Source organism: Bidens hawaiensis, unplaced genomic scaffold, assembly GCF_021521415.1.
Source record: "Bidens hawaiensis isolate Kalapana, Puna unplaced genomic scaffold, B.hawaiensis_p1.1 tig00012684_1, whole genome shotgun sequence".
In the NCBI taxonomy this organism is placed as follows: domain Eukaryota; kingdom Viridiplantae; phylum Streptophyta; class Magnoliopsida; order Asterales; family Asteraceae; genus Bidens; species Bidens hawaiensis.
The window spans coordinates 5,414-19,766 of NW_027492049.1; the positions used below are offsets into that span (position 1 = coordinate 5,414).

Below are 14,353 nucleotides of genomic sequence, written 5' to 3' on the forward strand. Positions count from 1 at the left end.
AAAACACCAGTTTAATTAGACTCGCTTACGGTCTCTAATTATTTTATGACAAGTACCTCTATAAGAAATCCTACATTACAGCGCGGAAATCAAAGGTAGTTTAAAGTATTCACTCGACTAGATAAACAAGGCTGAAAAATCAAACCTAAACGGACTCTTTACGAAGAACTAAATCTAGCAATCTTAAACAACCAAGACTTATCATATAATCTAGCACCTCTTAGCTATTTAGATTAGCATCACACTTAAGTCTATTTGGTTAATTATTATTGTTCCTATGGTTTTATTGCAAATCAATCATAAACTAATAAAAAACACACAATAGATGACCTAACAGAATCCTATCATATGACAGACAATCACCAAGGAAACTGTGAAACAATAAAATTCACTAAACAATCCTAAGCACACATATGCATCGAATGAATAACAATAAACCTCTTACTTAATCATAAACCATAAACAAAAGCAATATCCAAACTAAAATCCAACATCAATAAAAGTTCATCATAAACCTAGGTGGTCTAAGGGTTTAACCAACAACCATACTCAAGGACAAAAGAAAATAAATAGGTTCAAATAATGAATTCATAAAAAAGTTGTAAACTTAAAAATTTAATTTAAAATTCGTGTATTCTATCGCGTATAAGGTATAACCGGGTGCCGGTACAGCGCATGACTGGTTTCAGGTACTTTAGGGTATAAATTGGGTACAGTTTCGGGTATGGGTATTGAGCTCAAAGTGTATACACTATTCATGCCCTATGGGTAGGGTCGGATTCGATTACGAGTATAAAATACTAGAGAACAAAAAAGAATGGTTATAGGCATACAACCAATTTCAAGCATTTAGGGTTAGGCCCTTCGATGAAGCGAAAAAACACGAAGACGTGCATGTTCATGCTCTTTATTATACCATGTTTGGGATTCCTTATGTGCACCTGTGTTTGACTTATATAAGTTGTTTTTGATAAGTCACTCCTTCCTAACTTATCACAAACTCCTTTCCTTCTTTAAAAACTTATAAAAAGGCACATACCCAAACACCCTTTTAACTTATAAAAGCTAACAAGTTATAAGGAGGTAAAAATAAGGAATCCCAAACACCCCCTTAGTTTTAACCGAACACGAACACAATCGATTATCCAACAAATTTCCGTATTCATGTTTGTTAATTAAGAAAACACACACGTTCGTGTTTGTTCGTTTGAAACCTAAGCGAACAGTTTACGAACGTAAACGAACGAAAACAAACTTGAAACGAACTTCCAACCAAACAGTTCACAAAACGGTTCATAGAATTTTAGGTTCGTTTACAGGTCAGGCCTATTTAGGGTGGTTCGTCCAAAGTGTCGGGAACTCATAGGCTCGATTTAAGGGAACTCATAGGTGTTTGATGAAATGCCTCAACCAGTTATTAGGAAATATGAATGAGTATATGAAATTGTAAGGTTGCTTATTTGATGGGTAAAACTATTTATGTACATTAGTGATTTAAAGGAGTCTTATGTATGAATGTATGATTCACTAGGATTTGTTTATGATAATATAATTATGTGCTAGTGTTATTGAACAAGATGCATGATATTTAAGATTTGATGGGGAAATTATTTGTATTTGGTTTAAATTAGATTATTGGGGGGGGGGGGGGGGGGGCATCAAGGAGGGCCAAGTAACCAAGACATCAAGCACGTTCCGGGTAAATGTGAGTATTTGTATACTCTTAATTTTTTATTTTTAATTACTTTAATGACAATCGAGAAAGTATGATGTATTATGGATTTAGATGATTATGTAGGTAACGAGTCACACACATGTATGGCCCGTATGATAAATAAGAAGAGGACTATTAACAAATTGAATTTATACTTGATGGTTTATGAATACCCTGAAAAGGATTTTTTTTTCAATTAATGTAAGATGTGACGTTAATAGATTACGAATTTCTATTAAGGATTTGAAAAGGGAAACATTAGAACCGAAGTTAATTTTCATAAGAATTGTAAAATCCGTTGATGAAGTAATTTGATTCGAGATTTAGGCTTGTTGGAAAACTTGACATAGATAAGATGTCAAGACTAACACCCAGATTCATTCGATTTCTTTTAGATTCCTTTATGAGATTTGAGAATTTATATGATGAAATCTACAAGGAAATAATGATTTTATTGAATTGGTGTTTATAAAAAGTTTTCTGAATCAAACGGGAATAATTTGATTCAAGATTTGCAGAAGTTTGTTTTTGCCCAATAATAGCCGTAGGGTATTACCATAGGACCGTAAGGTACGGTTCTGACGTATGTTACGCTCATTTGCTTCTGTTTGACGCTGGCTAGAAATTTTTTTTAAGGCCGTAGGGTACGCCTAGGTGCTAGATTGTATTTTACTTGGTGATTAACCATGATTTTTATACCCTTTAAACTAACATTTGTGTTGTTTCATTTAGATAAATCTCACAAATGACATGGTGCACGATGGTCAAGCTTTTGGATAGGACCCAAAGATCGCATCCTTATTTTGTACCTTATCTAAGGATGTTGTTAAAACTAGTATGGATAGTTCGTGGTTTTTAGACTAACTTAATGATGTTGGTTGATGTTTGCATTACTACTTTAAAGCTTTAATATATGCATGTAGGATGTTTAAAAAAATGGGACCTATCTTCCGCATCGATTACTTTTAATTTTTGGTTTTAAATTAACGAGTGTTTTATTTTTGGGTCCCTTATCTTTCTTAAATTGATAAATTCAGACTGAAAATTTTGGGATGTTACAAAAAGTTATCTTTTCGATTGTTCATTCATTCGTCGTATCCTATATTCTTAGATTTTTTATCTTGGTAATAAGTTATTAAACAAATTAAGTTATTAAACAAATTTACCATAACATGTTTATTTAAATAAAATGTGAGAATTTATCTTTTTATTTTATTATTTGATCTTATAAAAAAAATAAGCATATGTTGTAATATTCTTACAAAAGAAAAAAAAAGTTTTAAAAGAATTAAAATAGAGAAAACTCATAAGAACCTGAAATGTGGGATGATTTGAAAATCCGTGAAGGTCAAAAAATCTGACGGCTTACCAGATTTAACCAGAAACTTCAGATTTTAACCCAAAATATCAAATATTAACTGAAAACATTATACTTAAATGAGCACATCAGATTCCTAAAGTGAAAAACATCATATTCAGTTTAAAAGAGTTTAGAGCTACTTCAAAAACTTAAGATTCAGTTCAAAAGAGTTCAAAGTTATTTTCAAGACTTCATATTTAGTTTAAAATAGTTCAAAGTCACTTTTAAGAATTCCGATTCAATTTAAGAAACATTAGAACGAGTTAAAAGACATCAGAACAATTTAAAAAGATATTAATACCAATATAAACACATCTTATATGTTCTATCAGATATCCGATATTTTCCTCGGATATCTCAATGTTCATGGGATATATGATATCTTTCTATAAAAGTTTCAATTCAGTATAAAAGAGTTTGGTTACTTTAGATGTAATTCATAAGACTTCATGATTTCAAAGACCTTAGAAATACTCAAGAAGTTGTTTCTTCACTTTATATTTTGTTAGAACTCTTAGATTAGTTTAGAGTTAGTTTAAGAACTCATCAAAAACTTATCAAAAGTAGTTCAGGCACTTTCAAACTCAATATTAGAACTTCAAAATTACTTTAGGTACTTCAGAATATAATATTAGATAATTAGAGCTAGTTCAAACACTTTAAATTGAGTTCAAAGACTTATGAAGAATTCAATGCAAGTTCTAAAGACTTGGTATACAATTAAGAATACTTGAATTGAGTTCAGAACTATATTCAAAAGCTTGAACTAGTTTCAAAGTTGATAGAAGTAACCAGAAAATGTTTAAGGTCATTAATCAATATTTTAAAATGTATTTATTTAAATTTGACAATAAGTACCGGTGTTGATAACGAGTCATTAATAAAAGGATTTGCCGCTAAAAAAATTATTAAGAGGATTTCGATACCCTAAATATTATTGCCTTGTCGTATTTACAACGGAAGATTGTTACGGTTATAGTCATTTAATGTCCTAAGTTAATCAGACAACATTGATTATACCGCGAATGCTTAGGAACAATGATACACCGTATCTAGAGTAACGACTATATCGTCCTCCTTGTCGGTCCATAATGCTAGTTGTCTTGATAGATCATGAAATTGATACGTGTCATCTCAATCAATACCAGATCGATAATGAACTTAACCTATTAACGGTGTATATCCTCTCAATAACACAACCACCTAAATGAACTTCAAACTGGAATCAAACGAAAAAATTTATGTTATATAAAGAAATAATATAACCAAGATAAATATAATATTCCCATTGAATAACAATATAAAATAATAATTTTGACATATTTTTGCAAATCCACAGGCGGTCATGACAGCGAAGCGAGACGTGTATTTATTTTAAACATCCGCCGACCCACCCGACCCGACCCGTTTACGTTTATATCCCTCAAATACTCCCCAATTCTTCTTCTTCACAAACCCTTAACAGGCTCCACAAATCCCAAATTCTCTCAATTTCTCCGGCAATTTCATCAATTGATCACTCAAGATTACCGATCGACCCACCAATCGAAACGAGTAAGCTTTAATTTCACTCAATTTGTTAATTTTGTTAAATTTTCGATTTTTAACGTGACGATTCAATTGATGTTTGTGGGTTTGTTTTTGATGTGGTTACTGTGTTTTGGTTGTGGGTTTTGGATCTTGTATTGTGTTTGTACGGATTTTTTTTAGATAATTCGGTTTAGGGTTTAATAAGTGCACGTAAGGTGTTTGATGGTAAGTGATGAACCTATTTATGCTGCTTGAGGATCAAAGAACAGTCATTAATCCTAAAGATTGAATTTTTATCATGAAGAATTAGGTTTTGTTCTTGATTTGGTGTTATAAGTGTAAATTGTAAATTTGTGATCATGAAGATGTGTTGGTTTTAATGAATGTTTGACAATTTTAATGAATGTTTGATAAATATTTGTGTTTATGCTAGTAAGTTAGACAATGAGTGCCGAGGGACGGGCTATGAAGTATTGTATTTTTTACTCAAGTTTGCGATCGTCAATGCGATCAGTTATTTGATGTTTGTGTTTTTATTCTAGTATGTGTACGGTGTTTTGAATAGTTGATGTTCGTTTGGTTTTATTATGTTTACGGTTTTTTGATGACTTATTTGCTCCTGAATGTGTATAGTTATGTTTACGTTCGTGATCGTAAACTTTTTTTTTCAGGTTTATGTTAGAAATCTCTATTCTTGTCACGTTATGTGTTGTAGACTGATATCGTGTAATTCAATTTTGAATTTCTATGTTTAAACTGGTGATTTATGATTTTACGCTTACTTTTTGGTGTTTTTAATGAAGCGTAGTAGAAGTGCATGAAAGGTATTTAATGATGAGTGATCAACGTGTTTCTGCTGCTTGATGCTCTGAATAGTATGTAAATCTAAAGATTGGCTTGTTATCACCAATAGCTAGGTTTTCTTCTTGATTCTGTGTGACTGTATCATAAGTTTTCATGTATGATTATGAAGATCTTTATTGTTGTAGTCATTAAATGTCCTTACTTAGTCAGACAACATTGATTATGCCGCGAATGGTTAGGATAATGTAACAATGATGTACCGTATCCAGGGTAATGACTATATCGTTGTCCTTGTCGATCCATAACGCCAGTTGTCATGACAGATCAGGATGTCGATACGTGTCATGGCAATCGATACCAGATCGGTTGTATACTTATCCTGTTAGCGGTGGTATATCCACTTAACGATATAACAACCTAAATAAATTTCAGATTGGAATCAGACCTAATGGCTTTATCTTAATGGAGAAATTCATGTTATATAAAGAAATAATATAACCAAAATAAATATTATATTACCATTTATAATTTGAAAATAATATTTTTGACATATTTTGCAAATCCACATAGACGAACAGATGGCGGCCATGATCACAAAGAGAGACGTGTGTTTATTTCAAACATAATATCTTTGAAGTTATGCTTTTGTTTTATATATCTGAACTATTGTCTTACATGTTATTAGGTTTTAACTACTTATGTTATATTTTTCATGAATATATCTGATAGAGGTTTGTTTTCTTGCTAAAACTTGAAAGAATGAGTAATGAGGGGCACATTTTGAGGCATGAACGAAACAGGCGAAGGAAAGGAGAGCTGGATCTTAATGGTCCTCCACTTGACAGCCTGGAGCAAGCGGGTGGGGTCGGGCTCACTCTTCTAGCAAACCATGCCCTTCAATCTCATCAGTCAGCTGGATCCATACACCCTGCATCCATTGATGTGGAAGCATTGGATGATGATGTGGTTATATCATCACCAACAGCATTCGAAGAAGTGAGTTGCATATTCTTACACTTTGCTTGTTTTATCTACTTGTATCATTTGAGTTCATATTATTAATGTGTACTTTCAATTTGTTTTCAGGCTAGAAATAGGAGATTGGTGATTGATGTTGATGCTGGTAAGAATTTGATTATTATTATATATTATTATATCATCGTATGCTTTGTAGCACAATTAACTAATTCGATGTATATGACAGAAGATGTTGCTAGTAGGCTTGGTCGTGGAGCGGTTAACAAACGCAGAAGACGTCATCCAAATCCACCAAGCATTGATTGTGAACTTTATGTTAATCTTGAAGGAAGCAGCGGCTTTATGGTAGTTTAATCTATTAAATAAAATGATTTAGAAGGTTTTTTAACCTTTTTTTTTGTCTAAATTAACACCTTGGGTAGTTTTTGACTCGTTTTCTGTTTTGTAATGGCAGACGGTTGCACCACCGCCGCCACCACCGCCGCCGCCGCCGCCGCCGCCACCAGAACCGACTTTTAGCTGTCCGGTTTGTATGGGCCCGCTAGTCGAGGAAATGACCACGAAGTGTGGTCATATATTTTGTAAGGCGTGTATCACAGCTGCAATCAAGGCTCAGCATAAGTGCCCGTCATGCAGGCAGAAGCTTACTGTTAAAAATCTTATCAGGGTTTACCTCCCTACCACCAAGTGAGTTCAAGGTGTGCATAACTAATCCTTTAAAGTATTTATTATGCTAATATTTTGTTAAAATAAATATTTGGACTAACGAGTACTGAAAACACAGGTATATGGCTGATCAGTAGGCATCAATGATGGGTCTTAAGGATATTAGTTCTCGGGCGTTTTTTTTATTTCTTTTTTTCTTTTTTTGTGCGTTGGTGGGGATTATATGCAGCAGCAGCAGGGTAGGAAGTGAACTGATTGAATGGTTATTTGGACCACAGTTGTGTTGTAGTTGGTCACATAGGTTGCTTGGTCTTCTTATGTGTGAACCATTTTGTCTGAATCTGTGCAGTGAATTGCTCTTCTTTTTTTTATTACTTAAATATTTAGTTGGAATTCATGATTATTGAGTCCCTATACTGAATGACATACTTGGCTAACAAGTGGGTCGGATGGGGTTCGGATTAGAACGTGTTGTTCTAAGGGGGTGCTTGGGATTGCATATTTTTACCAACTTGTAACTTATTAACTTTATGAAAAGGACTAAGGTGTTTGGGATTGTTTTTGATGGGAGAGGGAAAAGTTACACTTTTTTAACTTATTAACTTATTGAAAAGTTTTAAGGAGCTAAAATAAGGAATCCCAAACACCCTCTAAACATGATTATTTTGGTTTGGGTTGGGATAGAATAAAATCGGGTTGTTTTAAAATCTACGTGAATTTAATGATGTCCATATGATAAAAATATGTCATTCGTTTCGTACCAAGTTTTCAATTTTGTGTTTTGTTATACCAAACTAGAAATGCTAGCATGGGTATGTTTAGTACAAAACAAATCCAAATTGCAGGCAATGCAATTGGACAAATCGGACGACCTGAGTTAATATAGAATTTGATTTTAAGTTATTAACCTTAAGTTAGTGACCCCGTCCTCCAGTGTAACCGATGGTTGCTGGATTTTTCTTTGCTGCTGAGCGCCCAACTGTCCGGCGCCCACCGGCCTGAAGCTCTAGCCCTCTAAACTTAATTCTATTACCTTGTAAGCATCTTAAAGTTAATACTCTTTTAATTTGAAATCACTTTTGATCTTTTAGTTTAGGTTAAGTTGTTTGTTTAGCTTAAATTTTTGGCTAAAAGACAACTTTAAGATGTATTTTTTTTCTATTTTTTTTTTAATGAATTATTTTATATAACGGTATAATATTGTTTTATTATCATTTGGCTTTTTACTCGACTCACTTTGTATCTATTTATATCCCTCTACCCTATCCAACATTCATGTATCCGTCACTAACTGGGCCGTTTTATCAACTTGGATCTCAATTTGACTTCATATAAGCTTATGCCAACTTATGTAATAGTATACCATTTGGTGTCACTTTCTTTAGATGCTTCGATATTATGCCGATATTCACACAACCATTTTATTGAGCTTCAGTAAGGTTATGTGTAGTGGTTTAACTAAGAGGTGAAAAACCTCTCGTCATGTCACTGCCATGTAGACATGGGGGGTACTCAACTTTTCACTCAAAAACGCTTAATGGCTTATGCAGTAAGAGTTGCAAAATAGCATGAGAAGATAAGCATAGAAAGACTATAATAAACAGAAAAAACAAGTTCGTATTCATGTTCAGATAATCATGTTGATGAATAAAACCTGGCTGATCATGTTATTGAACCAAGAATTTCGTTGATTTGGAATTAAACAATTGAGTCAATCATGGTTGGTTGCAATGAATTCCGACAGTATTTTTGAACCAACGAAACAGTTGATAAACGTCGTAGTCTAGTTTCGGTCTGGTCCGGGCTGAAACAATATATAAGCTATATAACAGGGCTTCCGTTTTCTTTTAGTTTCAGCCTGGAGCAGACTGAAAACCAGAAGGAAGAATTGGTGGTATATTTAGAGAATTGTTAAATGTAAAGTAGTTTTGACTAAATATATGTATTATTTAAGCTGACAAGGCAAGTAGGCATATACCTTGTACCCACGTATTGTCACGTCGTTACTTATTTGCTCTACATTGATATTCCAAAAAGAATTAAAGTAATTAAAATGTTCACACAGCTGTACAATAATTATTTTAGAAAACTATGTGACTTCTTTTACATAAGGTAACTCAAATCATCAAATGCATGCACAGAAAATACACAATCATTAAACCTTTAGAACTTACATTATTACATAATTCAATATAAATGATTAAAAGTTTAAAACAACAATGTCACGTTTAAAAAATAATAATGCTAATTATACATTATTATGGGACTAAGCTTATTGTAAAATAATTGATCTTGGCTTATATGATAGAGAAACATAAATAAATCATGTGAAACTATGACAACTAATTTATTATTATTTTTAAGTTAATTTCAAACATAGACTTTGGAAAAGCATAATTGGTATTGTGGTGGTGGCCAAGAAGAGTTATGGCTGACGAGGGGGCGGAGCAATGGTGGCTTGCGTTGGACTCCATCGCCACGAACAGAGAAGATGAAATCTTGCACAAAACCGGTGCAAGTCAACTGGAAACCGGAGAAAGTTCTAACAACAATATTGGACAAGTTATTGAAGAGGAAGCAGTGGAGTTAGAATTTGAAAAGGTGAGACCAAAGCTTGCAACACATTCTATGCATTGTCCAAACTGCAAGTCTGAAATTACAAAAGTTATTCTTCGTAGAAAAGTGTTCTTGCATCGACCAACCGAGCCAGAACACGAACAAAAAGATCTTGTCAGATGTTTTTCATGCTTAAGTTTATTCGCTTGCTCAGGTAATTAAAACAACATCGTTACATTTGACTTTTGAGATCATACATACGTTTTGCACCAGCTGATCAAGCCTTTCTTAACAGGCAACGGTTGTTTTAACCCATTCAATATTTTCCGAAAAAGATCATCTGATGGTGAGCAAAAACAGAAACCTGCAGCTCATGAAAATGGTAATGTTAAGATTATTAAATACTAATTTAAGGTATCACTTTCATTATTTCTATCTAAAACTTTGCTTGAAAATAAACAGAATCTTGTTTTAGTATATTTTGGGTTGTCGGGAAGGAACAAAAAGATTTGAAGCAAGAAGATCCTCTGCAACAAGATTCAGTGTTGTATGTGAATCGCGAGTCCATAATAAGTTCAGAGCAAGTTCAAGCTCCTGAATATGTAACAGGGAACAACCTGAAACTAGAAGATCCTCAGCTGCAACCGGAACCATTTTATGTTAATCGACAGTCTGTAATAAGTTTCGGTCAAGTTGAGGATCCTAAATATGTCAAAGGGAACGATCTGAAACTAAAAGACCCTGAGCAATTAGAACCGTTGTATATGAATCGACAGTCCATAATAAGTTCTCATCAAGTCCAAGCTCCTAAATATGTCACCGAGACTGCTTCTGTCAACCAAGGTGAAGTGTTCAATATCTGAAAACAATATTTTTATTAATAATTTATGCATGCTTGAAAATTTAAAATGCTTTTGGCTTGGATTTTTTTGCAGGAACTTACCATATACTTTCTTCAGATATACCTGAATCTTCCAATGCTAAAGAAGATGATGATACGACGATCACCATTGAGAACAAACCGGGTAACAACTAGAAACCGAATGATATAAAGAGCTCAAAGTGTACGTATATGTTGTTTTTCATGTAATCACGCTTATTTATGATGCAGAACTCATACCTGTTGCACGATCTAGAGGAAGATCATGTCTCGGTTATGAAGGCATTCTTGCAGAGATCTTTAAGAGTATTGTTTATGGCGGTTTAATGGAGGTGATTGCAAGCTTAAGTGTTGTAGTATCTGCTTCTGCTTCTAATGTCACTACATGTAAGTTTGATATGCTCTTGTTTATTGAGATTTGCTTCATATAACACATGTTGGTATAAGCGGCAACAAGGACGGGTCAACCCGTGTTACCCATTTGGGCCCGTTTTGATCTTGTTCAGGCTTGAAGTCTATAATATCATATACTAATACTAACAATAAAATATATTTCTATTTGTACAGTGAGCATAGTATCTTTGGCACTTGCAAGTTTAATCGGTGGGATCTTTATCATCGGTCACAATGTAAGTAAAACCGAGTGTTTAAAGTTTAAACATCTTACACGCTTTAAAATAATATGTTTAATAAAAAGCATATCTTCAGCTTTGGGACCTTAGAGACAGCTGTTACAAGAACAGCTCAAGCCAAGAAACAAACAAAGCAACAACTAATAAGTACGAAGAGCTATTCGGACAAGTAAACTACTTCCCACTACATGCGTTCATCACAATACTATCTTTCCTCGTGTTTGGGGCGTTCCCACCAATTACATACAGGTACTCATATCACGAGACCAAAGATAAGGACCTTGCACTCGTGGTGGTTGCAACCACGTCTCTTATATGTGTCACGTTATTGGCAATAATCAAAGCTTACATCAACAAGTGCACGGTTTTTGAGTACTTCAAAACAGTCGTATACTACATTATAATTGCAGTATCAGTGTCGGGTGTGTCTTATGTTGTCGGGAATCTGGTTGAGAGGTTGTTAGAGGAGCATGGATGGTTTAACACAAGTCGAGGTGGCGATACGCCCTGCCTTCCCCGCGTCACCAACCCATACTTAGAATCATTCTAATATTCAAGAATTCAAGATTTAGTAACAATAGTATTTTGAGTTTGTTTTGTCCATAATGATTGTTTGTATCATGTTTTCCTATTCATTTGAGTGTCTTTGCTCAACAAGAATGTCTTGTTTATAACAACAACCGAATAATATTTGACTAATCGGTCCCATATCAGAATCTTTCAAGTCAACTGTCAAAACTGTTAATAAAGATTTCCATTATGCTCAAAAATGAAACACAACATATAAAATGATACATTTTACATCAAAAATCGAAGCTAAAAGGCCCATTTTGGAGATGAACGGGCAGCATTCGGTCTCTGCTTATTAGGCAGCCGCTCCGAGTTATTCTGTTTCTTCATGATTGAAGAAACGGTAGGGCTATAATAGTCATTGCTCCTTTGAGATGTTGCAGCCTGTGAATAACCATATGTACCTCTTCGTGCAATCGGATTCCTCTGAACCGAACCTGGACCCGACCCCCATCGGTTGTAATTTACACAGCTCTGGCTCCTCCCAACCTGCTGATTATTAAACCGACCTTCTTTTGGGCTCGGGTAATTACGGCTCTCGGCTGTTTCTGCAGAGTACATTGTGGTCTGTCCGTCACTGGAATACCCATTTTGCCCCTGGGCGAACTCAATCTGGGACGCACATGACTGAACCTCGCTGTGGGCCCCGCCTACCGAGCCCGTTGACTCAATCTCAGCTTCTGCTATCCGATTTGACTTCTCTTCACTAGGTCGAAAGTTAGTATCCAAGATCCGAGTTTGGGCTTATTCCACTAACGGATGGGAGGTCAATTTTGGTGACTCGTAAATCTCAGGAGGCGGGATCCCCTGTGCGTGAGTTGTAACATTAACGGGCAAGGTTTCGTCTTGGGAAGAACTAGACCCGGGTTGATCCATGTTATCATTTTCAGTCATTTTAAATACCCGTCTTTTGGTAAACGAAGAACACGAGTACTCACTCTTTTGGCCCGATGACATTAACCTTATAATCGGGAGCTTCGGTTTACTTACAAAATCATCAAGACTTCCTTCCCAATGCTGATTCAACCAATCGTATATTATATAAATCGGTATACCAAATTGAGTTCCATTATTCTTCTCAACAGATGATGTAGAAGATGAAGTTGATGATGATCTTGTGGCGTCTGACGTGGCAAGCTTCATTGGGTCACAGACCATGAACGAAAGGTTACCGTGCATGTCGAAACCGGCTGAACCAGGGGTCCAGGTTTGACCATCTGGGCTAACTTTTATAAGGTTGTCGGTGGCTATAACAACCTTGCCTTCACCGATGGTTAGCTCGTTGTTTGCAGTGTAGCCTAACAGGTAGACCATACGACCGAGGTCTAGATTTGGTTTCGAGCATGGTTTCAGATAGTGAGATTGTTGGCTTGAGGTGGTTGAGTCTGCGTCAATGGCGTCTAACCATACTATGGTTAGATCAAGGATCGAGCTAGTGATGAAGAACCTGTTGATGATTTGATAATGTAAGCATTAAAGATATAACCAGTGTTGTAAAAATCGCGATTAGGCGCCAATTAATCGCTAATTAATCAGAAATCAAAGGAAAGGGCTACTGATTCGATTTCACCTAATCAGCACCTAAAATCTAGGGGTGCAAACAACCCAAGCTGCTCGCAAGCTACTCGAGCTCGAAATGATTAAAAGCCCAAAACAAAGCCAAACTTTCTTGAGCTCAACCCAAGCCCGATCCTCTAATAAAGCTTGTTTAGTTATCGAGCCCAAGCTCGAGCTCGTTTAGGATCATCGAGCCTTGTGTATTTCTAAATTTAACCTTTTTGGACTCTATGTATTAATTTCACGCCGCACAGCTGAGCTCGAGCCGGGATTTGGCTCTTTTGAGGTACTACACGAGCTCAAGCTCGTTTAAAGTTTTTATCAAAATATATAATAATATAAAAATAATTAGAGGCGTATATAAATTACAGTAGTTAATAAATAATAAACGAGACCAGCCTGAGCTTGAAAAATAAATCATGAGCTGAGCTCGAGCTCTTTTAAAATTGGTCAAAGTAGGTCAAAATGGTCAAAAGTATTTGAAAAATTATGCTTATTTTGAAAAAATATACATAAAACTCCAGTACTATTAATCCCACTTAATCGCTAGTCGGTCAACTGAATAATAAATCAAACGAAACTGAAGATTCAGGGTTTATGAAACCGAAACCCAACATTCAGACCTAAGATTAATTACTAGTACGGACCCAATTCGATCAAACATCACATACGCAATCACAAACACATCAATTAGATAATAATTACCTATGAGGACACGTGGAAACACGGGCACCGTTTTGAAGGCGGATCTCGGCGGCTGCAGAAGGAAGAATAGCGTGAGTTGTAAGAAGAAGGTTCTTGTGAATAAGGAAGCCGGTGCCGGTGTTAATTCGAGCCATGGACGGAGCTTTGCCGGAAAATATGGCGGATTTGGTTCTTTCCGACTTGCATATGCCGTTGCAGAAACACCAGGACTCTTTTAACACACCCATTGTTGTATAATAACTGTTCAGATCCGGTAAGACATTGAAGGCGAGAAGTTTGTGAGTGAACCTGCGACTGCAAGTGTTGCTCGATTAGTTTGAATAATAGGCGCTCGGGGGGGTTTGAATTCGGCGTGTCTGAAAGAATAAAGTATAACTTTGTTTTCTATAATTAATCACATG

At 35.2% G+C, this 14,353-nt stretch overlaps 1 protein-coding gene and 1 pseudogene across 2 annotated transcripts; one reads left to right on the forward strand and one right to left on the reverse strand.

The window, feature by feature from the left end:
- The first annotated feature begins 6,167 nt into the window (after nt 1-6,167).
- Nucleotides 6,168-7,086, forward strand: LOC143541862 (uncharacterized). Of its 2 annotated transcripts, XM_077034566.1 has the most exons (4): nt 6,168-6,404; nt 6,495-6,531; nt 6,613-6,731; nt 6,835-7,086. In XM_077034566.1, exons 1-4 carry the CDS (start codon nt 6,168-6,170, stop codon nt 7,075-7,077), a joined length of 636 nt encoding a protein of 211 aa, XP_076890681.1. In that variant the 3' UTR covers nt 7,078-7,086. The 2 variants fall into 2 exon arrangements, 1 of the variants encoding a protein (XP_076890681.1); XR_013136820.1 differs by lacking the exon at nt 6,168-6,404 and having other exon boundaries at nt 6,428-6,531; nt 6,841-6,854.
- A 4,756-nt stretch (nt 7,087-11,842) lies between these two features.
- Nucleotides 11,843-14,179, reverse strand: LOC143541863 (uncharacterized; annotated as a pseudogene).
- Nucleotides 14,180-14,353: the final 174 nt, after the last annotated feature.

Bases quoted from the DNA above. Each gene is read 5' to 3' on its own strand.
- LOC143541862 (XM_077034566.1), top strand. From the start codon at position 6,168: ATGAGTAATGAGGGGCACATTTTGAGGCATGAACGAAACAGGCGAAGG. The intron at 6,405-6,494 runs GTGAGTTGCATA...ATTTGTTTTCAG, and splicing joins CACCAACAGCATTCGAAGAA to GCTAGAAATAGGAGATTGGT. The intron at 6,532-6,612 runs GTAAGAATTTGA...TGTATATGACAG, and splicing joins GGTGATTGATGTTGATGCTG to AAGATGTTGCTAGTAGGCTT.